General features: G+C 38.4%; 4 protein-coding genes across 5 annotated transcripts in view; 3 read left to right on the forward strand and 1 right to left on the reverse strand.

Moving 5' to 3' along the window:
• The window catches only part of nmt2 (N-myristoyltransferase 2), an 8,703-nt gene extending 2,038 nt beyond the window's left edge, over positions 1–6,665 (forward strand). The window contains exons 3-12 of the mRNA XM_040118299.1: positions 202–343; positions 1,042–1,160; positions 1,252–1,343; positions 1,449–1,565; positions 1,678–1,848; positions 1,969–2,077; positions 2,182–2,352; positions 2,450–2,617; positions 2,865–3,002; positions 3,843–6,665. Coding sequence (XP_039974233.1) covers positions 202–343; positions 1,042–1,160; positions 1,252–1,343; positions 1,449–1,565; positions 1,678–1,848; positions 1,969–2,077; positions 2,182–2,352; positions 2,450–2,617; positions 2,865–3,002; positions 3,843–3,863 — 1,248 coding nt within the window. The 3' untranslated portion in view covers positions 3,864–6,665. The remainder of the gene's footprint in view (positions 1–201; positions 344–1,041; positions 1,161–1,251; positions 1,344–1,448; positions 1,566–1,677; positions 1,849–1,968; positions 2,078–2,181; positions 2,353–2,449; positions 2,618–2,864; positions 3,003–3,842) is intronic.
• Positions 6,666–7,464: 799 nt separating this feature from the next.
• rpp38 (ribonuclease P/MRP 38 subunit) lies at positions 7,465–9,677 on the reverse strand. Of its 2 annotated transcripts, none has more exons than XM_040118301.1 (2): positions 9,564–9,677; positions 7,465–8,451 (listed from the first exon to the last, which is right to left on the reverse strand). In XM_040118301.1, the coding sequence occupies exon 2, from the start codon at positions 8,442–8,444 to the stop codon at positions 7,629–7,631; it is 816 nt and encodes a 271-aa protein (XP_039974235.1). In that variant the 5' UTR covers positions 8,445–8,451; positions 9,564–9,677; the 3' UTR covers positions 7,465–7,628. The 2 variants fall into 2 exon arrangements, with proteins under 2 accessions (XP_039974235.1, XP_039974234.1); XM_040118300.1 differs by having other exon boundaries at positions 7,465–8,472.
• Positions 9,678–10,569: 892 nt separating this feature from the next.
• acbd7 (acyl-CoA binding domain containing 7) lies at positions 10,570–13,206 on the forward strand. The gene is made up of 4 exons (XM_040118889.1): positions 10,570–10,696; positions 11,547–11,664; positions 11,754–11,816; positions 12,683–13,206. The coding sequence occupies exons 1-4, from the start codon at positions 10,685–10,687 to the stop codon at positions 12,754–12,756; spliced, it is 267 nt and encodes an 88-aa protein (XP_039974823.1). The 5' UTR covers positions 10,570–10,684; the 3' UTR covers positions 12,757–13,206.
• Positions 13,207–14,710: 1,504 nt separating this feature from the next.
• On the forward strand, positions 14,711–24,675 carry crot (carnitine O-octanoyltransferase). Its single transcript, XM_040118888.1, has 17 exons — positions 14,711–14,848; positions 16,218–16,341; positions 17,126–17,250; positions 17,354–17,535; positions 17,668–17,792; positions 17,908–18,016; positions 19,398–19,491; positions 19,636–19,761; positions 19,880–19,981; positions 20,211–20,294; positions 20,409–20,516; positions 20,615–20,745; positions 20,838–20,961; positions 21,055–21,133; positions 21,652–21,745; positions 22,552–22,671; positions 22,939–24,675. Exons 2-17 carry the CDS (start codon positions 16,227–16,229, stop codon positions 23,057–23,059), a joined length of 1,839 nt encoding a protein of 612 aa, XP_039974822.1. The 5' UTR covers positions 14,711–14,848; positions 16,218–16,226; the 3' UTR covers positions 23,060–24,675.
• Positions 24,676–24,687: the final 12 nt, after the last annotated feature.

Here is a 24,687-nt window from a genome sequence, read left to right on the forward strand (position 1 = left end):
TTATTTGTTTTTGGCCACATTTGAATTATGTAGGACATTCTGTTTTTTGTCATATGATGCATACACAGAGTCTGTATGTCTTACATGTCACTGCATGTCATGTCACCCACTCAGGGAGAGGTAAATCTGTGTTGTCTTCAAAACTAAGCACCACTCACTTCATTTTCGTCATGTGTATGTATCCTTTTTTTCTACATGCAGAACCCAGGCTTGCCCATTCAGAAGCTGCAGGACATCCAAAGAGCCATGGAGCTGCTGTCCTGCCAGGGTCCTGCAAAGAGCATCGATGAGGCGGCCAAGCACAAGTACCAGTTTTGGGACACTCAGCCTGTGCCAAAGCTAAGTCAGTACTGCAACAGCATTGTTTATGCAATATTTGAATCTAATTTATTTGAAGTGTACTGCAAAGATAATGTCATGTTTAAATAAAGCTTTTATTGAGGAAAGGCATTCATTTGGTACCTCATAAGCTTTTAATGGTTCAATGATTATTAATCATTAGCTTGGCCAATGGGTGAATTTCAGAATTGCTTAAAATTTGTATCCCTAACAGTATTATTTGAGCTGTCAGTGGAAGGTTGTACATTATTTTTCTTTAACACTGTGTCTCTGCACCAGTGCCAGTGCCATCTGCTGGTTTTAGATTGTCATAGTCTTTGCTGCTTGAAGCCAGTGTCCCAAAAACCTGTCAGCTGTGAAGTACATTGGGGGTCCAGGCATACTCACTGAGCATGCTTAGTGGCATTATATTGAGCTGTTACCATGACAACTATTGGCTAAAGACTCAGGTCTGTGCAGTAGAGCTAGTGCCATGAACTACCCTGATCAACATGAGAGCAACAGAAGCAGATTTAATACATGTCTGAATGATGCTGTCGGCAGCTTTGTGGTTTTTATCTATTTTAAAAAGATGCTCTAGTTTGCCCTTGGCTCAGGATCAGTGCTACCTAAGCAAAATGCAAGAACAGGAAATGTACAAACCCAGTGGAAATTTGGTGATTGGGAAAATAGTTTGACATCTTTCTGTGCTATTTTTTGCAGATGAAGTTGTGACGAGTCATGGGCCGATTGAAGCTGATAAAGAAAACATCAGACAGGAGCCATATTCTTTACCTCAAGGCTTTATGTGGGACACTCTGGACCTCAGCAATGCAGATGTAGTGAGTAGAGTGTTTGTTTTAGACACTTAAACAATAAGTATATTTTGTAGAAATGATACACAGAATTAATAACTGTCTGTGTCTTTTTCAGCTGAAGGAGCTATACACACTGCTAAATGAAAACTACGTGGAGGACGATGATAACATGTTCAGGTTTGATTATTCACCAAGCTTTCTCAAATGGTAAGCTTTCAGCTCTGATGTTGTTCTAATCAGCTGCTCACCAAATATAAATATATACAGTATTCAACTGTCTGCTCTCCGACTAAGCATGGTCTCCCCTCTCAGGGCTCTACGTCCACCGGGCTGGTTACCACAGTGGCATTGTGGAGTGAGAGTGTCCTCAAATAAGAAGCTTGTTGGCTTCATCAGTGCCATCCCTGCAGACATACGCATCTATGACACGTGAGCACTCACGACTGATCATATTCATTTGGGAGCACTGTGCGTTGAGAGAGTTAATGGACACCCTTTTACACTAATGCACAATTCATTTTATTTCTCGCTGTTGCCCCAGGCTGAAGAGGATGGTGGAAATCAACTTCCTGTGTGTCCATAAGAAGCTCCGTTCAAAGCGTGTTGCTCCTGTGCTAATCAGAGAGATCACACGGAGGGTGAACTTAGAAGGAATATTTCAGGCAGTATACACAGCAGGAGTGGTACTGCCTAAACCTGTGTCCACGTGCAGGTATACTGTGCAGTATTCAGGCATGAAACACACAGGACATGGTGTCAGAAAGTAATTTAAAACCAATACTCCTTAACTCTTTTTCTCCGTTTCTTTTCCTTTTCTCTTTTCTCTGTTTAGGTATTGGCATCGTTCTTTGAACCCCAGAAAGCTTGTGGAAGTTAAATTCTCCCACCTGAGCAGAAACATGACCCTGCAGAGAACCATGAAACTCTACAGACTACCAGATGTAAACACTTAACACCTGTCAGTCCGGGATCTCTCTTTACAATTCTTACAAATGGCAAGAACTCATATCGACTTTTTCTCTCTCGCTCTCCGCACCTGATACAGAGCACCAAGACTCCAGGTCTGCGGCTGATGGAGAGGCGTGATGTCCGCCAGGTCACCGAGCTGCTACAGAAATACCTGAAACGTTTCCAACTTGCACCTTCTATGGGGGAAGAGGAGGTGGCTCACTGGTTTTTGCCACAGGACAACATAATTGACACATATGTAGTAGAGGTATGTGGATTCAGGTTCTGTCATCAAACTAACTCAGTGTTCATCTGTTGATTCTTCTGTCTGTTTCAACAGCTGCTGTGTCTGTCTCACTTCTCAGGGTGCTGGTGGTGTACTGACAGATTTGACTAGTTTCTACACTCTGCCCTCAACTGTGATGCATCACCCTCTCCATAGGAGCCTGAAGGCTGCTTACTCTTTTTACAACGTTCATACACAAACCCCGCTACTGGACTTAATGAATGATGCACTGATTCTGGCTAAAATGGTAATGTTACTCTATATTGTTGTGAAACACATGCCACTACCATGAAATGAAACTGTCCTTATTAGCTGTTACCTTTAAATCCCTAAATACTAGGGACAAGGGGTGCAGTCCAGGCTTTCATAAAAAAAAAATCATTGAAATAGTTTTTAGAGTTAAAATCTGACAAAGATTTAGATTATTTTCTTGCTACTGTGTAATTCATTATGACATTCACTTTTTATGATTTCTTATTCTGTGTGTTTAACAGAAAGGTTTTGATGTGTTCAATGCCTTGGATCTAATGGAGAATAAGGTGTTCCTGGAGAAGCTCAAGTTTGGCATAGGAGATGGAAATCTGCAGTATTACCTCTACAACTGGAAGTGTCCCCCTATGGACCCTGATAAGGTCAGCAGCACGGTTTGTCTGAGATAACGATTGTGACCACATCAGGGATCAGTCAGCATCCTTCAAAGTCTCGTATTAAGAGCCAATTCTGACAGATGAGGTAATTTAGTAGACATGATTAGTAGCGGAAGTTTTCTGTGGTTAACATTTCAGTTTTATATGAAGCTGCCGCTTGTTAAGCCATAGCCTTTACGTGTGGATTAAAATGCTATGGTCAAGGGGATTAGTAATGCTGTATAAAAGTGGGGTGAAGTTTGCTTTCCGGCCCACAAAGGCTCCATTGTGAGAAATCATGCTTTATACACTGAAAAAGTCTGACTATTTGAGGGTATTGTTTTAGCAGTAATGCATGTATGTAATTCTTGTTATATTTGTTTTAGTTCTTTTTCATTTGGATTGTGTTGAACAAGCCATCTGCAAATCCTTCACTAAATGTTTGGTTTAAATCTCTACTAATTTCTAAGGAACTTTTAGCTAGTTTCAAACCAGTGACTTACTAAATTAGGTTGCACAACTAAAACTTAAGAATTGTCTTAGCTAGTAAAGACTGTAGTAATTTGTTAATCTGCTGCTAGGAAAAATCGGTACCACTGTCCAGTCCAAAGCTACTAACTACAGTATCAACAAGAAGTTACTGATATTTTGTGTAAATATTTATTAACAACTACTCTTAGTAGTTTTATGTGGTTCAACATGTTTTAATTTAGTGGTCTGTAAAAGCATGTAAACATTCACATTATAACTAGTTTGAATTTAGGAACACCTGCTCCAACATAGATTACAAAATGTGTTCTTTTTGTCAAAACTCATCTTAACAACAGGTGAACCTCTGTGTTTCAGGTTGGCCTCGTCCTTCAGTAGCAGGTCTCTTCGTGGCTGCTACACAAATACTGATTGAGAGGTTTTCAGCGACCTCTGGCTATTCTTTACCTGGACATACAGGTAGCCCAAGCTAGACAATGAGAACTACAGTAAAACCAACCTGGTGACCGGGAGGCGGTTCACCCGGCACTTGTGTCATCAAGAACATTCTCAGTTCACCTGGAGGTGAAAACTCTTAAATCATCAACATCCTGAATGTGAAGTCATGCTATGCCTGAGAAACTCATACAGTACAATGCTCCTGACACGAACACTCACATTTAAAACACACCAGTTTGACATTCAAGAGGTTGCCTTGACATTTGTGAATTTTGTTTAGCTCTTCCTCAGCAGACCCTTTTGTTACAAGGGAAGGACGTATCATTTAATTTCACTCACATGGAAATTTGTAAATTATAATCAGCAAGTGAACATGGCCAGATATGATTAGCAACTTTTCTAATTTTGTTCATTCTGTCCAAACGATTAGTTATTGTATCCCCCACTGCAACTGAACAATTATTATTCCCATCTGTTCTCATATCATTCTGGTCCGAAGTGTCTCTGCTGGATGAATTAGAATTAGAAGTACTGAGAAGGTGTTTCTTTGATAGCTGACACATACAGGAAAATTTTTTTTTGTTTTTTAATTAAAAAAAATTTTTTTTGTTTTGTTTTTGTACTTGTTTGTTTTCCCCTCAAGCATTCTGGGAGACAAATATCCTAACTTTTAAATCACAAACAAACATTTTCACACAACGTAGAAACACAAACACTGTCAAATAACACACACACACAACAAGGAAGGACTCATCCAACTGGTGCATAGATATACATGTTTTTGTGAAAAACATATAGTTACCTGTACATTTAAAGCCAGATCATATTTATTCCTATAGTGTGAGTTTGGGGTTTTGGAGGGCTGATCCAAAGCATTTTCCTCATAAGTAGTGTAGATGTCACTGAGTTTGTTCAGACAGTGTGGGTTTAACTGGTTTTTGATGGAGAATGTATTGCATCAATGAAGCACAATTTTTGAGTTCCTAAACAAGCAAAAGGGTCCTTAAAGAGTCAGTTAGCCCAGATTTCAAAACAGATGGGTTGTGTTAAATAGTGTACAACCTTGTGCCACCATACAATGCCACTTTTTTGTTTTTGTTTTTTTAAATCAAAGGATGTGAGCTGTTTTCACGTCATAAACCTGTTTCCATAGATGGCATTTTTAATATAATGTGATTTGGTTATATTCACCTAAAATCTTGAAAAAAATCTTTGTAAGGCATTTATTTATTAAGGCATTTATTTGGTACCTCATAAGCTCTTCATGGTTCAATGATCGTTAATCATTAGATTGGCCAATGGGTGATTTTTGGAAATGGCAAAACTTTGTTATTGCAGATATCTGAAAAACAAACGTAAGTTAATTGCATGTCAGTGGTCCGCTGTCCACTGGTTGAAAAGCAGAAAAAAAGATGTCCCTTTAAAACTGCAGGAGTACAACACTGTGGTTGTCAGCATTTCTGAACATATATGTAGGTCACCATCCATCCACTCACCTGCAGTAGGATGTTAAATGTGTTCTTGATCAAACTCTCTGTTAAATAAAACAAAGAGAATTGAGCACAACACTCAAAGGGTCTGATGGAGTAATTTACAACAGCATGCAGCCGTATTACAGTGACTGAATCAACAAAAGCCTGTATCAGTAACCGCATCAATTTGAAATGTTAGCTTTTCCTGTTTTTCCAGGTACATTTTTATTGACTTTTCTCGATTGGTTTTTGAATGGTACTGTACTTTGTTTGTCTGAAAAATATACTGTAGGTTATTTTTTTAGTGTTGTGCAGCTAAATGCGTGAAACAGTTCTGATATTTATAACTGTACTTTGCAAAATGTCTTAAGACATAATTCTTATCCTTTTTCTTTCCAGCATTTCCGTACAAATTTCCATTTAAATACTGTAGGTGACTTCAAAACAGATTTTTGAGGATTTGGAGTATTTGACAGTTCCCTGTGCTCGACTGAGCAGGTTGACAGTCTTTGATGAGAAACTGTTGTCTGACCACTAGTTCTGTAGTGGTTTACTCAAAGGGTAAAAATGCTTTTAAATGGTCTTTTTGCTCTGAGTTTGTTACTTTATTTTTGATGTTCCTGTTCACGTGGCTCTGCATAAATTAAGAGGTAAAGGCTGCTGTCATTCTTGTCGTTGATTTTTCTATATGTGCTGTAATTTTCTTCTCATCCCTTTATAGATAAGAAAAAAAAAAACAATCAATGGACAGTCAATGCTTCAGGGTTCAAAGTTTTTTTGTTTTTTTTTAACCATTGAACGATTGAATGAGTTACATTCAAAGACAGAAGTTACTGGGATTACTTTAACACTGACAATGGGTTACTGAGTCAGCGGCGTGCCTCATGGATGTTGGTTGTCACAGATGTGTTGCCTGCAGCTGTTTGAATGAACTTTGAGCATGTCATTTTTGTTGCTGTCTTGATTTTAGCTTTGATGTTACGAGCCCCACACCCTGTAGTGAGAACTCAACCTGAAGTACTTGCCTTATTTAAAAGATTTTTTTTTTTTTTTTGTAAGATTTTGGGATGGGCTGAGGGGGGTGTACTTTTGAAATCACATACAGCTCTAACTGAAGAACAATATTTTTATTCAGATTCGTTGTAAGCTGTGAAAAAGCTGAAGAACTTGTACCAGCATCATTTAGACATGACCCCATGCAAATAAGAATCTGTTTAAACACACGTCAGCTATACCAGCATGGATGTTTGATTTGAATAAACTCACTTTAAAAAGGAACGTGAGTGATGCACTTCTTTTTATGGTTCGTTCATTACAAACTCTGACCAAAAAAAACGTATCAATGTTTGTTTTTGTGGGTTTCATCTGATGTCATATTTACCAAAAATCATGAAACATATCTTCTCAAAATCCCATCAACTCACACACACTGTTGCGAGTACGTGTAATTCAGAAAGAAAAAAAACATCAAGCTGTGCCTGTTTCTGGCCAGTGAAAATACATTTGGATAAATAAACTTCATTTAAAGGATCTTTACAAATTTTAACCAAGGTATTATTTATGTAAACTTGCAGGCTTTCTTCCAAACCATAAAATGCATATCAGAGTTTTTCCTGCCATTCAAGCAGGTTTCCGTTCAGTAGGAGTGAGAACAGAGATTTACTTGCTAAAGAAAAGTAGCCCATTCAACACAACGTCTCCTCCTCCTTTTTTTTGAAAAAATTTTTTTTTTTTAGTAATACATTAGTAACATTGCAATGCCAACCTATATTTCTCACAGCCCATGGCGACATCTTTAAATGGCTTGTTTTGTACGACTGTCAGTCCAAAACCTAAAAGATATCAGTAAAAAACTTCATATATCATCAGAGAGAGAGAATGTTTTGTTGATCGAGTAATCAATTGAGCGTTTCAGCTCTAGTTCCCTGTAATGGACGACCCATCTCAAGCAAGTTTCAAGTCTTAGCAAGCTGATTTGCAAAACATATCAAATGATTATAAACTGATGGCTGCCTGAAATGTTGGAAAACACAAAGAGAATCCCAACTTGGGGGGGGGGGGGTCAGTCCCATATCCACGCTAAGGCCCTAACCTGTGCCCAGGTGTCACAGGTGTCAAGTTGACCCTTGCAGTCACTAGTTAAAAATTGTTTGGACCCACTGGGCTAAAACGTGCAAAAACACAGGAATGGTCCATTAAATATCTAGACTGACTTTCTCTTTCATTTGACAGTTTATGTCTTAACTGACTTTTTTCTCTTCTTTGCAGGGTTAGCAACTATTTTCTTCACTTTGAGAGGCTGCAGAGTGCAGGAGGAGGGAGACTCTGTGACCTCCTCAGATTCACTTTCCAGTTTCCTTTTCTGGCCTTTCTTCTCTACGGCCTCCGCCTCCTTCTCCTCCTCCGTGTCAGCAGGGACCTCGGGCGTTACCGTGGGTGCTGCACCTGGCAGCCATGCGACAGCCAGTGAAGGCACTCTGGGTTTAATAGCATCAACAGTTTCAGTGAAGACCTCCTCATCCTCGGAGGCACCGTGTCTGAATCCCAGTGCGAGGACACTCTTCAGACCCAGTGGCTCGGACACGCTCTGGCTCAGACGAGGCACCTGGCACGCCGGCACGCCTCTTGTTACACTCAGCGCTATCAGGTGACTCGTCATGTGTTTCGGTTTGACGGACTTACAAACCAGCACCAGTTTGAGCTCATTTCTCTCCAGAGCCTTGGTGACCTCGTTGACGCCAATGGCCAACTGTCGTCTGGCTGCCACATCTGTCCAGCCTTTTTTGGGAGAATCCTGCACCTGGGGAACAGGCTCTGATGTGGCGGCAGCAGGATTCTGCTTTTTCTTTTTCCTCCACGGGCGAAACACTTTGACCTCTTTCTTCTCAAGCCCCGTGGAGATCAGCTTGTCCTTCAGGGTTTTCAGGATGAAATGCATGTCTTCTTGGGGAAGAGGGCTCCATGTTGGGGTGAAGGGTGAGGTGAAGGAGGTCTTGGCTGGAATCTGCCTTTTGATTTCTTTTTTAACCGGCTTTCCTGCAGTGGCCATGCCAACTCTGAAATGATAAAAACAAAATCTGTTGGAGGAAAAAAAAAAAAAAAAGTTATGAAACACATAGAGCCCAAACAATATAAAATGGTTACAGGAAATTGTAGTACAGAAATTCCAAAGGTTAGTTTTACGATTATTTTGTCTCCAGTACATAATATTTCCTCCAGAGAGCACTGGCAAGTTTATTTTTCAACTGTAAAATGTCCTGTTCAAAACATACAGTAATACTAATAATTAATAATTATTTCTTTGATACTAAAACAGATGTTTACAAAGTGCTTAGCAAACAATAAAAGAAATTCAAACCGTGACAAAATAATTAAAACGCATCACAACACACAGGTAAGAAAACAGGATGATTACAAAATAGGAAGGAGCAATAAATACAAACAAGGACAAAAAGTATAAAGGTTACATATAGTTCCTTAGTAACAATTCTAAATTTAAGGAATCTTTAATAAATTACTTTTTAAATGTTATGTTTTCATGTTACAAAACAAAAACTGATATTAATGTTACCGAATTTTTTTTTTAAATTTCATTCATACTGGCCTCAAAAATCCACTGTATCATTCAGGCTCTAATAAGAAGACCAGAGCTCTTCCTGTTATCAGCACTTGAATCAACAGAGGTGGAAAATAACTAAGTACATTTACTCAAGTGCTATACTTAAGTACTTTTATATACTACAGTAATTCCATTTTCTGCTACTCTACATTTCAGAGGGAAAGATTGTACTTTTTACTCCACTAGATTTATTTGATTGCTTTAGTTACCAGTCATTTTGCAGATTCAGATATTCAACAAATGAAGATGTAGGCCTATTATTATAAGTTAAGAGACGAATTTGCCAAATCCTTACCGGTTGTAACATTAAAGTGATTTGCACCTTAATGCATCAATAACTATAAACCAATAATATAATATACATTAGTCAGAAATGTGCTTCTGCTCTGTGGTATTGTTACTTTTACTTAAGAAAAAGATCTGAGTATTTCTTCGATCACTGCTTATCAGTAATGGAAAAGCATTTTGTGTGACTATTGAGGAGACTCAACCACATACACGACAAAACGAGAATGACACTGAACGTTACTTTAACTGATTTTACTTTACCTCTTTTTTAAAAAGAAAATCTTGCAGTTTTCACATCTTCAATCCAACGGCATGAGGGGATCAAAGCGAGCAGCCATGTTGTTTGAATCCAAACAACTTTATTTAAAAACCCCAACAGCGCCGACCAGCGTTCAAAAGACAGTAGTATATTTCATGGCTCCATATACTGTATTAAACATCCAAACATGTTTTAAAACAATTTCTTAAACTTACTATTGAAAATCAAATTAAAGTGTTTTTAGTATAATATATATATATATATATAATATATATAATATAATTTAAAGTCTATTGCACTAATCAATCAATCAATCAATGCACACATTAGTGCAATTCAAAGTGCTTTACAGATGATTGACAAGCTGGTAATAATGCAAGCAGTAAAACAATTTGAGACTGATGCACCCAAGAAATAAAATACTAAAAAAATAATGAATTAATCGTTAAAACCAATAAAAAAAGATTTTAAAAAAATTCAAAATAAAACTAGATAAAATAGATGAAAGATAATAACAAATAAAACTGATGAAAGGGACAAGAACAAATGGCTGATGTTAGTGCTTTTATCCGGTGGTGGAAGAATCTTCTACTTAGGTAAAAGTAGCAATACTACCATGTAAAAAAAAGTAGAAAAATGAATCCATCATGTCCGTTATATTACTGAATTATTATTAGATATCACTGGTGCTTTCATGGGCGAGACGCGTTTTACTGCTGTGGCTGGTTCAGGTTTTGCTTCTTGAAGCTACTGTTGGGGAGTTTATGACAAATAGTTTACAAGGTAAAAACGTGTTTTTTTTTTAATGTGTAAACTCCTACTCAAGTCCGATACGATACGTGGTGGAGTAAAATGTGCAATATTTCGCTCTGAGGTCAGAGCAGGAGAAGTGCGTGTGTGTGTGTGTGTGTGTGTGTGTCGCCGGGTGGGTGGGTGGATGGGTGAGTGACAGTGACAGGCAGCCAACCAGCTCCTCCGCAGCCCGCTGCTCCCTCCTCCGCGGGCCTGTCCCGGTTCCGACTCTAGCGCGTTGGTCGGCGGCGCTGTAATTACAGCTGCGCAGAACCGCCCGGACGACAGGGGAAAGCATATTCATCTCAACTGTGGCGCCGCGCCTGCGAAAATGTCTCCTCAGGTAAAAAAATATTTTCTGCTTTTGTTTCCGTCTTATTAATCGTTTCAAAGCGACAACCGGAGAATCCTCGTCACCCCCCCCCCGAAGTGAATAGCGGTTGTAGCGGTGTCGGGTGTTCACGCCATCTACTGTACAGTATATGGTGTCATCCATCTTTGACGGTCTGCAAAGGGCCACATGTAGGAAAACCAAGTCTAAAACATCTAGATAACCTTCATCCTCTGGCTCTTTGGTCCCTCTGATGCGCAACTCCATTTAACGTAATGCAAACAGATTGCTGAACAAAAAAAAGGAGACTAACATGAAAATTATATTTATTTTGACGGATTAGGAAAAACAAACAGGATCTGGCTCTAATTGAATCGAGATTTAGAGATTAATTTTTTGCAGCAACAGCAACATTCATATGCTGAGAGTCCACGGCGGGTTTTTTTTTGTCTATCCTAAAAGGGTTCCTTATGGCCTATAATTATCTGTTGTGCAATGCCCCAGATCTCGTCAAAAGTAGATTATTCAAGTGGGCACAAAAGCGCTGGAGTGTTGAATAAAAGCCCATTGTTTATCTCCAGCATGTGCAACAATAGGTTTCCTGGGCTCCGCACCATGACTGGAATACTAGGCTCAGATTTCTTATTCACTGCTGTCTGTAACTAATTAATATGCAAATTCTCATATTATTTAATTACTATATACTCCCACTGCACCAAATATCTTAGACTGGGTCACCCGTCAGACCCCCTCTCACAGCAGAAAAATCTGTGTATCGTTGCTTACTATGAATTACCAAAAATTTATTAGAAATACAAATAGTGACGTAACGGTGTCTTCTCTGATCATCTAAAACCTGCAGGCAGAGTTTGAGAAGATGGCAGAGGATGTGAAGAAGGTGAAGACAAGGCCCACAGACCAGGAGCTGCTGGACCTGTATGGGCTTTATAAGCAGACACTCGTTGGAGACAATAACACCGGTATGACTTGCTGCAGAAAAACAGAATCACGTGAATCCAATGTTCCCCCAAATTCATAATATTTCCTCCTCTCTTTCACAATATTGTAGATCGACCAGGAATGATCGACTTAAAAGGAAAAGCCAAGTGGGACGCCTGGGGCTCCAGGAAAGGTAACAAGTTAAAAGTGATTGTGGGTGTAAAATGGATAGACAAGACCTGTTACTTGGTATCAGCTGCCATTTACTGCATTGTTGTGAAAGAAAATCTTGGTCGACTGAAACCATACCTACTCTTCAACCAATCGATAGGTTTTGGGGGAAAAAAATCTGCACGTTATCTCTAGATTAACGAAATTGTCCACAGTGCACTGAGTGCACTCTACCTGGTAGCCTTATTAGCATAAATGAATTATAAATAAACATATAAAGCTAGCACTTGCAGCATATTAGATCATTTTAACCCAATTATTTTATACTGAAATTATAACAACAGAATCAGAGCTGACCAGCGTGCACCTGCCCATATTCATACGATTCCCACAAATAGAACTATATCAACAGGTGATCCCAGCACAAGAACTATTGAGGAATATAAACTCAAAGCCTCAAGTGTTAAACACAAAAGTTGACGGAGCATCCTAATGTAGACAAGTTGTTGTTGAGTTGTTGAGACATTTCTCTCATAACCACAAATGTCAATGAGGAGAAGTCAGAGGATCACCAAATTTGTCAGGATGCATTCTCTGGGGGCCGTTAATGTCTGCATCCCATTTTGTTCCAATCCGGCCCATAGGGGTTGAGATATTTCACTAAATACGTGAAAACTCGGACCCACTGATGGCGCTACAGGAAAAGTGGACACCATTGACATCCCTTCCAGATTTTATGGCAATCGATGTGACAGCTGTTGAGATATTTCCGACTGAAAGACTGACATTGTCATCCTTAGAGCCATGCCGCTAACGTGGCTAAAAACTGCAACAAATTGACACTTTGCGTTTTCGATCCAAGTAATTTATATTTACGTGCTCTTTCAGGAATGTCCAAGGATGATGCCATGTCTGCCTACATCACCCTTGCAAAGGAAGTCATCAGCAAATATGGGATGTAAGACTCGCAGTAAACTGAAGAGACAGAATTAATGCAATAAACGACAACAGACTACTAACTCCATTACTAAAACAACGCTGCTGCCTATATAACAAGTAGCCTTCTGCTTTCAGAGGCCATAATTATGCAGGATAAAGTGTAATTTTAGATGTTTTTTATGCGCTGTGATTTCTTTCTCCTTGGCGGGTCATTTTTTTACATAGATTATTGCCATTAATTTATAGAACTCAGAAATGTCTCTGCATCCTCTAAGGGTAAAAATACTAAATTTGCTAATTGCTATTTCATCTAATTTTATGTAGTTAATACTTGTAATCCACATGTTCAAAGCAATATACTGTGTCCTTATGCACTTTGATATGTAACTTGACCTTTTATCAAAACAGGACAAACTAAATGCTGTGAAATGTGAACACACTTACTACACACATTTTGAAAATAAAACTTCTTTCTGCACTGTTTCTGTTTCTGTTACTTGTGCTTCTTTTCTATTGGGTATTTGACTTCCCTTTGCATTTAGTGGAACTGCATTATTTTCTGTGAAAAGAAAATGCCATTGCACCCGTACGTTATGGGTCAACATCTCATTCCAAAACCATGAGCATTAATCTGCTGCTACAAAAGCCTCTACTTTGCTGGGAAGACTTCCCCAAAAGATTATTGACCCTGGCTGAAGGGATTTGCTCCTATTCAGCCACATCAGCATTAGTGAGGTCAAGCACTGACGTTTCATTAACCTGTGGATCTGTTTGTTTGTATTAATAATTATTAGTAGTATTTTACTGTAATTTTAGTAATCCCCACTGTGTGTAAGGATTAAGTACTGTACATAGTTAGTGGTTTTATTTCAAGTCTTATTGTCTCTATTCTGGCCGTTCAGTTGCAGAAGTTTAATAAAACTTAGTACATATATTCAAGTAGTGTACTTAAGTACTTAACAAATTTGAGGTACTTTACTTGAGATTTCCATTTTTTCCAACTTTAGACTACTTTACTACATTCCAGAGGGAAATATTGTACTTTTTAGTCCACTACATTTATTTGACAGCTTTAGTTAATAGTTACTTACCAAATTAAGATATTTTTTTTGCACACATAAGCAAACATAAGATCATATAAAATATGATGCTTCATTACGGATGAAACTACCCAACAGTATATACAAGTCGAGCTGTAATGATTAGTTGATTAATCGATTAAGCTTGTAATGATTAGTTGATTAAGCTCCTGAGATGTGAGGATATGCTGCTTAATGATAATAATAATAATAATAATTTTAATTTATTTGTATTAATTGTGAGGCTGGACAACTGGTTGGACAAGACAAGCAAGTGAAGGTGTCACTTTGGGCTCTGGGTAATTGTGATGGACTTTTCTCACTTTTTTCTGAATTTTTACAAACTGAACAATCAATCTAGTCATTGAGAAAATGGCCATCAGATTAATCAGGGAATAAAATAATCACTAGCTGCAGTCCTATATACAGTAAAATAATTAACAATGGACTCCAACTCAAGGAGCTACAACAGCAAAATGCTGCTTAGACATGAATGCGTGAGTAATAATAATCTAATGATACAACATGCACTTAGTTTATTAGGCACACCTAGTTAAAACTAATGTAGTCTAATGTAACAGTCCTGCAGTAAATCCTACCTTCATGAAGGTTACAATGTTCAGCTGTTGTTGAAATTGTTGTTGAAAGGTGTTGATTCAACTGTATGATCACTTTGGACGCAGCAGTTTGTAGTGCTGTTGAATTGCGTTGCAATATACTTAGTTATACTAAGTTTATATAAATTTTTCTACATTTAGTACTTTTACTTTTAATACTGGAAGTGCATTTGCGAAGGCAAACTCTGCAGCGAAAGCCTGCAGACTGCCCAGGCCTCATTGTTTCACTCACAATGTTCCGGCGCAAGTGCAACCGCTTGCGCATGCGCGGTGCATGTTCCGAGCTCGCAGTGGGCCACTGGTTCAGTGGGGTAAAGGTGAAGCTCCGCTCAAGCAGCACCGGGCAGCAACACACCGTGACAACCAACTTTCTGCCGTACCTGTTGGTAGAAAGCTAAAGTCAAGATATCCTGGCGAAGGTGAGCCGACAGAGGTGCTGTGTTTGAAAGCTAGGAAATGTTAAAAGAAGTTATGCCTACATATCAAACGTTGTTGTTGTTGTTGTAGCTTTAGCCGATAACCGCAGCCGATAGGAGCTAATACAGCTTAATGTTACTGAAGTTGGCTAGTTTACTGGAATCTTCAAATCATTTTGAAGTATTAATAAACGAGTACAAACTCATAGTCATATTTCTAAACTGAGTAAATAGTTTGGTTGTCTTTATTTCTGTTGAACTGGGCGCTTATAGCCAAGTTACACTGATAGCGTTTATCGAGTTTTCTGGTCGTGAAAGGAGTTTATGAATTAAAATGGCTTTGGTACAATAAGCAGCAGAGTATGGGACATTTTAAAGCTACTTAATATTGAACAATAAAACTGTGAGATTGAAACTGGAAACAAAAGACATATGCTTCTGGGTTTTTCCTCAAATGCTACGCAGACTGTGTTAACGGTTAATTTCAAAGCTCTTTACAACTGTGAATACTTGCTCATGTATCATGTGTGGGATCAGCCTAACAAAGAAACCTCACTGGAGTAGCTTAGGCTTTAGTCTTGTTTTAAAGGATCAGTGGCTGTATACGCTCCAGATATAGAGCTACAGCTAACAGTTATACTCAATATTGATTAGTCTGTCAGTTATTATGTTTTGAAATGTCGTTTGTTTCGTCCATAATGTTAGAACACGGGGATAAATACCCACCAGAAGCCGAGATGAAGTCTCAAAATTGCTTGTTTTGTTCAATCAAAAGTCCAAAACCAACAAGTGTTACATTTACCAGGGAACATTTGGCATTTTGCTTGATAAATGACTTGAACTTTTTATATCAACTGACAATTTGATTGATCGAAAAGCTGTTTTAGTACTATTTCAAATGTTCCTGAAGTTGATTGTTAATAGTTGATAGACAGATAATCAGTCATCAGCTATTTTGATAATCAATAAATCATTTTTGCCATTTTTTTGCAAGTTCAATCATTTGATAGTTCCAGCTTTCCAAATGAGAAGATGAACTGCTTTCCTTTGTGATACATGATAGTAAATTGAATATCTTTGGGCTTTTGACTTCTGGTCTGTCAAAACAAGACATTTGAAAATTTTCACCTTGGACTGCGGGAAATTATAACAGACATTTTTCACTGTTTTCTGATGTTTTATTTACCACACATTTCATCATTTAATTGAAAAGAATAATTGGCAGATTAATCGATAATAAAAATGATTTGTTAGTACCAGCCCTACTGGGCTGTATACATGAACATACACTGAGTCATACCCTGTCATACCAGTGTTACAGAGCAATGTCTGCCTCAGCTTCATGTCAGTGCAATATTTATTTTTATTACAGGGAGAAAAGATGGCTAATCATTTGTCAGAGTCTCTGCCAGAGCGGACCTTCCAGTACCAAAGCAGCCTGCCTCCCCTGCCTGTACCATCACTAGAGAGCAGCATTTCCAAGTACCTGGATGCAGGTAGGAGGGTAGCTTTGTGCAACCTGCTGCGTCCAAGAGTTGCTCTGTTTCAGGTTTTGTAAATATTTACCATGGAAACTTCAAATATTTACTCGAATGAATTCTGTAAATAATTAGGAATATTCAATGGGACCTTAACTGCTCACTGTTGCTACTGCTACTTGTTTTTATGGTAATATTTCTGCTCCTTGTAATAAAAACAATAACCAACGGTGTTTGAATTGTTACTCTGTAATTTTGCCCTTTAGCCTTGAAAAACCTTTTTCTTTTGTTTTGAACTGTTTCTTGTTGGGTTTAGCCAATAGTTAAGACAAGAAAATAATCTTGTTTCTACTGATCTTAACTCCTCCTGGAAATCAGTAGATTAGAGTAAGAGATGGTCTTGTAAGTTCTGGAAAATAGAATGGATGCATTAATGTTTTAATTAAAATGTGGCATCAGTGCCGAAATTAAAATTATGCAGACGCATTTATTAGTATACCTCAGCTCTTTGGATCTGTCTCCCCAGATTTCTATTTCTAATCATATGCCAAATTCAATAGCTCTTTAATTCTAGATATTATTATCATTATATGCAAGTGTATCAATAAGTGTTATTGTATGATTGTGTGTTGTACATTAATGGTTTATGTAAGTATTTTACACATTTGCACGAGCTGAATTAAAATCACAGTTCCTACTACAGAAGATGCTTAATGTACACAATGACCAGAAGCTGGTGTTCTTACTTGACAGTCTAACACCGATTCACTGACTGATTTTGTCTTGCCACGTTTTCCGCCAGTACATCCATTTGCATCTGAGAAAGAATTTAAGGCTACAGTGGACATTGTGAGGAAATTCCAAGAGGGTGTTGGCAAAGAGCTGCACCAGAAACTACTACAGAGAGCCAAGAGAAAGAAGAACTGGGTGCGTAAATCAGCTGTAAATGTCTTGATTTGGTCTTATAGCTGACTGTCCTCTTTAGTCCTGGGTTTTCAACATAGCTGACAGTTTTTTTTTTATGCCCCAGTTGGAAGAATGGTGGTTAGATACGGCGTATCTGGAGGTCCGCATGCCCTCTCAGCTGAATGTCAACTTTGCTGGCGCAGCACCCTACCTGGAGCACTGCTGGCCTCCTGCAGAAGGAGTTTATCTGCAGAGGGCCAGTGTAAACACATGGCATACACTACAGTACTGGAACCTGATCCGCACGTAAGACATTCTCACACACGCTTTTACAAGCTGTGTTTTTGTGGATTGCTGAGCAGTGGTTGCTCTACGTTTTACATGAAGTCATGTAAATATTTCATTTTGGATTTTTTTTTTCCCCGCTGCATGTTTTAGAGAGAGTCTGGCTCCACAGAAAGTTGGCAAAAAAGCCTTAGATATGAACCAGTTCAGAATGCTGTTCTGCACCTGCAAAGTACCTGGAGAAAAGAAGGACACCATTCGCAACTACTTCAAGACAGGTAGAATAAACTTGGCTCCTATCTCTAACTTTTAGACACACAAGCATAAACGTTTGCCCACTACCTCAGCTTACACCACACCGTTGCGTAATTTGCATTTTCTCCTGTGTCACAGAGCGCGAGGGTCCGTGCCCCTCCCATTTGGTAGTGATGTGTCATGGACGGATCTTCACATTTGACGCACTTTGTGATGGACAAATCCTCACTCCTCCAGAACTTCTCAGGTACATTTATTAAACTTAAACCCTCAAGAAGGAACAAACTTCCTTTTGAGGACTTAGGGCCATGGATAGATTTCCACCGACACTCCTAACTGAACGTTGTGTTTGTTCCACTAATTAGAGCAAGGAGGGAGCTACACTTACTGTATCTTTTGGGGGGCAGACAATGGGTGCCTTCATTTTGGTAACGTTGTCCCTCGCTTTCCTGACTTCTGCCTCTTCCTCGCGTCTTAGCTCCTCCTAATAGGAAAGTGAGGGAAAGATATGAAGAAGAGAAACGAGAGATGTTTTTTCACTGCAGTATCATTTTGATGAGACGAGTTACTCGTGACACACAGCAGATCAAATGTCCAGTTTTAAAGAAAAACATCTCATATACCTGTAGATCTGTCATCTATCTGTCTAGGCTGCAGGTACAGTGTGTGTGATTTTCAGGCTCAGGCTGATGATACAGGAATAATAACTGTGACTGTGCCGCTGAATAGGACAAATATTTGGATCCATAAGAAGCACTTGGAACAGAAAAGGAGAAAAAAAAGTGTTTGGCTTAAGAAGACAAAGTTTTGATGTTGTGATTTGTGAATAATATTTGGGCTGCTTGTTGGTGCTGTTATTCCTGTTTCCATGGGTAGTTTGCCAGATCTTCAGTGTTGCAATCATGCAAAAATATATTGTATCTGCAGGTCTTAAAGTCTTAAAAAGTGTTGTGTTCAGTTTTCTCAGATATACTTTAAAAGGTATTAAAATGTCTTTGATAATTTCACTTACAGTGTGGCCTGTTGGAAGATTATGTCGTCATGCTGGCATCCATGACTCTGTAGACACTGTCTTGTGAATACAATAACTCAAGAACAACAAACTGAAGAAACGTCATACTTATACTATAGGTACTCCAAGTGAAGTAGCTGACCTTATTAGAATTTGGTCTGCCTTCCATCCATTTTTTGCCGTTTATCCAGGTCCCGGTTACATTCATTTAACTAATTATATCAGTAGGAATTATTGTTAAATATTAAAGGGAAGTACTTAAAACTATTATATAATAATTAAGAACACTAAGTCACATCGTCACTAGTGATTTTCCATTATATTCCATACTTCGGCAGGTAAGACTGTGAAATAGGTATTAAAATGTGGGTATTAAAAAGATCTTAAAGAGTGTTAATTTTAATTTGGTGAGCAGAGGACAAGGAGCATAATTAGGTTGATGGAAAGTGCCCACAGTTCAAAGTTGCCTTGCTATATTTTGTGTGTGTGTGTGTGTGTGTGTGTGTGTGTGTGTGTGTGTGTGTGTGTGTGTGTGTGTGTGTGTGTGTGTGTGTGTGTGTGTGTGCGCGTGTGTGTGTGTGCGTGTGTGTGTGTGTGTGTGTATTAACTTGTGCAGGCAACTGAGATATGTGAAAGAGCGCTGTGAGGGAGAACCAGAGGGAGACGGAGTGGCTGCTCTCACCTCAGAGGAGAGGACTCGTTGGGCTAAGGTGAGGGTGCTCAGGTTTGGAGACATCTTGGTGAATAAGATGTAAGACGGAGTATGGACTACGTTTGTGTAAAACGTTCTCACATTACAAAAGGATAACTGGGGATCAGCACTTATAGCTTTTATCTCTTTACTGTCTCTGCAGGCCAGGGAGCACCTAATAAGCATTGATCTACACAATAAGAGCATCCTGGAGACCATCCAGAGCAGCCTGTTTGTCATATCTCTGGATGAAACAAAACCCTACTCCACTCCAGAGAACTACACAAATGTACTAGCAGCACACATTTGAATTATTTATGACTGCATGAGATCCCATTTAAATCATGTTATGGCTTCAGGAAAAGAGCTCTGTGTCTGATTTTGTGACTTTTTATTTCTGAACACAGTTGACCCTGGAATCCCTTACAGGCAACCCCACCATCCGCTGGGGAGACAAATCATACAATTCAATCGTGTTCGCAGACGGCACTTTTGGATCCAATGGTGATGTGAGTTTGTATGTGTGTGTCATGCTAGAGGAGTTTAGAGACTGTGCTAGATTGTAGAAACCCTATATATATGACTTTGAGATTCAGGATTTTCTTGCTGCTCATCTTGTTGCCTTGGATAGACCCTGTCCAAAACCAAAAAATTTACTGTGTTAAAACTTAAAAATGTAATTGTTAAAGGATAAAAAATTATAGATTAAAAACTAAACTAAACTAAATTGTGTTGCAGCATTCACCATATGATGCCATGGTACAGGTGTCTATGTGTTGGTATTTGGACCAGCAAATCAAAGCTTCAGAAGGCAAATGGAAGGTAAATACTGACTATAACTTCATTCTGTACATAAACTGAAATAGTTCTTATAACCGATTCTTCAGTTTAAATATATCGTTCCACTTTTCACACATTGATGTCTGTGCTTTTTAGGGCTCAAATGCAGTCAGGCCCATGCCCCTTCCTGAGGAGATGGTGTTCACTGTGGATGAGAAAGTGCGGGAGGAGATCAGCCAAGCCAAACAGCAATACCTGGAGTCGGTGAGCCGATATCAAACACCTAACTACACTAAAAAATGGAAAATGGGTTGTCCATAGTCACAGCCATTTCAATGTCCACTCTGGTTCTGGTTTACCAGACACAGGACCTGCAGCTTGTGTCTTACGCCTTCACTGCGTTTGGAAAAGCTGTCATCACACAGAAGAAGCTGCATCCTGACACCTTTGTTCAACTGGCATTGCAGTTGGCCTACTACAGAAAGCACAAAAGGTATGGACCAGTTAAAAATTTGGCCATGCCTTTACTGGTATTTGAAGTCTATGAAGTGAATGACTCTGCATGTCTTTTCTTCCCTCTCTCAGGCCAGGTAGTTGCTATGAGACAGCAATGACTCGCAGGTTCTACCACGGCAGGACGGACACGATGCGATCCTGCACCCAGGAGGCTGTGAACTGGTGTAAAGCAATGATGGACCCCACATGGGATGTGCGTGTGTATGTCTGCTGCAAAATCTCACACAAGTAATGGGCGGACGCAGTCCTTGCTTATTTGACATGGTACATGAACATTTTCTCTCAGGTTAATGCCAAGAGGAAAGCCATGCTGCTGGCCTTCAATAAACACAACAAACTAATGACAGAGGCACAGGAAGGAAAAGGTTTGTTTATTTTACACTTATTCAATTTAGACTACCTTGTCAAAGCAGCTGTCGTTATTTCATTAATGGAAATTATTTTTTTTCCTCTATCCTCATTAGGTGTGTAGTTGCACAGCTGTAATAAATTAAAACCACTTCCATAGGAAGAAAAAAGTTGGTCCAAGTTTTTTACTGGACCCAAGTATGAAACTGTGAAAACAGTAATGGATAAAACACAACAAATTCAAATGATAGAGGTTACAAATGAGAAAAGGATAACATAAACAAGAGTTAAACCAAAGGTACAAATTATAAGTATAGTAAAACTGGATTCACAAAAGGTAGACAGTGACTGTCAAATTAGGTATTGTACATTGTCCCTCATACAGGAAGTAACAATATACCACCAGTGAAAGAATAACTTAAAGGAACCTTGATAAGTTTTTTTTTTTTTTTTTTTTTTTTTTTTTGGTACCACAAGTAGCACTATGGAGCAAAGTTTTTATGTGTGTCCCCTTTTTTTGTGCCATTGTTACCAGGTTTTGACAGGCATCTCCTTGGCCTGTATCTTATTGCCAAAGATGAGGGACGTCCCACTCCAGAACTCTTCACGGATCCCCTTTACATGAAGAGGTACAGTGGACTGTTTTATAAAACTACTTTTATGGCCCTAACTGATGTTAAATGACTGCTTTCTTCACTATTCCTTGCCCCAAAAAAGCAGTTTCCTCAGTATGTGTAATAAGCTTTTTTCACAGCATACATTTTAAACTGGCATAGCAGGAAAAGCCCAGGTGTAACCACTAACATTAACAATGTCTCAGTTCCAATAAGTGTCCCAGTGAGCCAACAGGCAAGACAGGTACTAATGTTACTCCTGTGTTTCTCTGGCTATGACATATCAAAATGTCTGTCTGAAAAATCAGACAAATATGTTTTAGAGGCTGCAATTTGATGTATTTTTACACCTTAATTTTCTTAAGTAAGATTAAAAATATTTTTTTTTCTCTTTGTGTTTTTATTTGGAGGTATTATGTATATATTTGTATGTATGTATTATGTTTTAACTTCCAGCTAATTTCATTTTTCATATTTTACTGTATCTTTCTTCTAACTGTTAGTAAAGATAATAAAATATTTTGCCTCTTTTTCATGACACTTTAATTAACAAATTTGTTTAAACAGGGAATATCAGTTAATAAATCCGTGTAAAAAAATTTTTGTTTTCAGTCTGAAATATTGGTATTGGTAGCAGTCTCAGAGATTCCATATTCCCCAAAATATTACTGGAGCGTGATGGACATGTTGATATATGGTCAGTTTGATAAACTGAACTGCAATACAGATTTATCAAGCAGATGTAAGACGTTGCATTAGATAGAAAAGTGCTCACAAGGTCTTTCTGCCAGTGTGTAACAGCGTTGTGTTTGTGTCTGCAGTGGTGGTGGTGGTAACTTTGTGCTGTCGTCCAGTCTGGTGGGCTACACTACAGTTCTGGGGGTAGTGGCTCCCATGGTGCGCCATGGTTATGGCTTCTTCTACCGCATAAGAGATGACAGGTAAGCAGACAAGATGTAAACATATTTTAAATATATTAAAGCTGCAAAAGCTGCATTTTTAAAGCTGCAGTTTTCGATATCATGAGGAAATCAGTTTTATATTTCCCTGATATTGTTTTTATGGGCCCAGTTTGTACTTTTTGTATTTAGACTATAATCCACAGCAGGGTTTGAATTCATCAAGCAGTTACATGTTTGACATTGTGTGCAGCTTCCCTGAGTTTTCAGCAGCTTTACTTAAATCCAAGCTGTCTTCCTTCCCTCCAGGATTGTGATCTCCATCTCAGCGTGGAAATCTTGCCATCAAACAGATGCTGCGACTCTATTCAACAACTTCAGTAGCTCCCTGTACGATATGCTCCACCTGGCCACCACATCTCAGCTATAAGTACTCACACCGAGAGACAGAGGAGCTGAACACAGGCTAATTTAAACATGTACTGTACCTTTTACTTCTCTGTCCTTGTTTGAGCATAAATGCACATACACTTCACAAACCCACAGTTATTATCTTATAGCAAACGATACACGTTTGTTCTCAGCACAGATCAATGCAAAGACGCAGAATCAGGCCTACCTCACGGTGGTATTTACTGGTTTTTGGATTTTTAAAAAAATCAGTTAAGTCTTCTGTTCCTTTTAGTGCTAAACAAGCTTTTTTTTTTTGGCGTGTGTAAATTGTTCTTTTGCGTGTATATATTTTTCCTGATTCTCACATTTTTATGATTCAAGTATACATTTAAATATGTTTAATTTTAAATGCTAATAGTATTAATCAACATTTAAGCTGAGCTGATGACTTTTGCCCGTAGTGGGTATCAATTTAACAGAAACTGAGGCCATTCTAAGGTGGAGAATTGAAGAAAAGACCTGCTCTCTTTGACTCTTGGCCTTAGACTTTGCGATATAATAAAGGAATTTCCAATGAAACCACTAAAAATAAGTTTGAGAGAAGTTAAATAAAATTGATTTGCCTTGTTTTAGGCGTCGGATTGGTCTCCCTATGAAAATCCACAGAAATAAGCAACTACATTACTCAACTTTTAAAGTAGGACTGAAATTTAAAATTCATTTTTGTTAAGAAATAAAGTAAATATCCTTGGCGCTAAACTTAGTTTGTAATATCAAATCAGTTCCATCGGCTACAGGATAGGTTCACAATTTTTCAAGTCTGTCTTATAACAACTGTCACAGAACAAGGACTGTGGATTTTGTCTCCTATCACTAACATTAAAAGCATATTAGAAGGGGATCTCTTAATGGCCAGTACGAGCTTGAAGATTGCACTTTGCAAAAACTGTTTCACTGTTTCAAGCTCACAGTTGTCACTCAGCCTTTTTCATGGGAAATACCCACACAGACAGTGTCCACAAATATGTCCATAGTCAAGTAGTTGTATAAATGAAGAGATAAACAGAAAATATGCTGCAGTATCATTATAGTTTTTATTTCCTTACTCACAAAGTTGGAAGAATTCAAATTTTAGTTCAACGTTATGAAAACTAAAAGTTGCCTTCCATTGTATTAAGGCACTGCACATTGTTTTGTATAACTTCAGTACATCGATGTAACTGTCAGTTTACTGATTTTTTTTTTTTTTTGCATCTTTTTTGAACCAAAACCGTGCTAACCTGGTCAATGCTCCTTATGGGTTCTGCCCACTCTGTAGTTCTCCTTTATTTGTGTTTTCGTGTCTGTCAAGTTAAAAAGGGCTAGGTGTTCACAAAGCTTTATATTAGGGTGACTGCTGTAAAACATCAACCTCAAAAACTGTAATTTTTTTTTTTTCCCCCCACCTTTTTTGATGCATTTAAAGCCAGACACTAATCTGTAATCTATCTGTGACTGTTGACGAACCTTTTATAAATGGTAAAGTGTGAATAAGATTGTACTTCTTTCAAATACCCGAATGAAAAGTAGCTGTATTTTTAACTCTGAATATAAATATTAAAAAAAACAAATAAATGTATGTGATATATAATGATGTCAAAATGAGACAATGCTTCAATAATTGCA

This window comes from Xiphias gladius, chromosome 22 (assembly GCF_016859285.1).
Source record: "Xiphias gladius isolate SHS-SW01 ecotype Sanya breed wild chromosome 22, ASM1685928v1, whole genome shotgun sequence".
NCBI lineage: Eukaryota > Metazoa > Chordata > Actinopteri > Istiophoriformes > Xiphiidae > Xiphias > Xiphias gladius.

Bases quoted from the DNA above. Each gene is read 5' to 3' on its own strand.
- acbd7 (XM_040118889.1), top strand. The intron at 11,665-11,753 runs GTATGACTTGCT...ACAATATTGTAG, and splicing joins CGTTGGAGACAATAACACCG to ATCGACCAGGAATGATCGAC. The intron at 11,817-12,682 runs GTAACAAGTTAA...GTGCTCTTTCAG, and splicing joins CGCCTGGGGCTCCAGGAAAG to GAATGTCCAAGGATGATGCC.
- rpp38 (XM_040118301.1), bottom strand. From the start codon at position 8,444: ATGGCCACTGCAGGAAAGCCGGTTAAAAAAGAAATCAAAAGGCAGATT.
- crot (XM_040118888.1), top strand. From the start codon at position 16,227: ATGGCTAATCATTTGTCAGAGTCTCTGCCAGAGCGGACCTTCCAGTAC. The intron at 19,762-19,879 runs GTACTAGCAGCA...TTCTGAACACAG, and splicing joins CTCCAGAGAACTACACAAAT to TTGACCCTGGAATCCCTTAC. The intron at 22,672-22,938 runs GTAAGCAGACAA...CCTTCCCTCCAG, and splicing joins TACCGCATAAGAGATGACAG to GATTGTGATCTCCATCTCAG.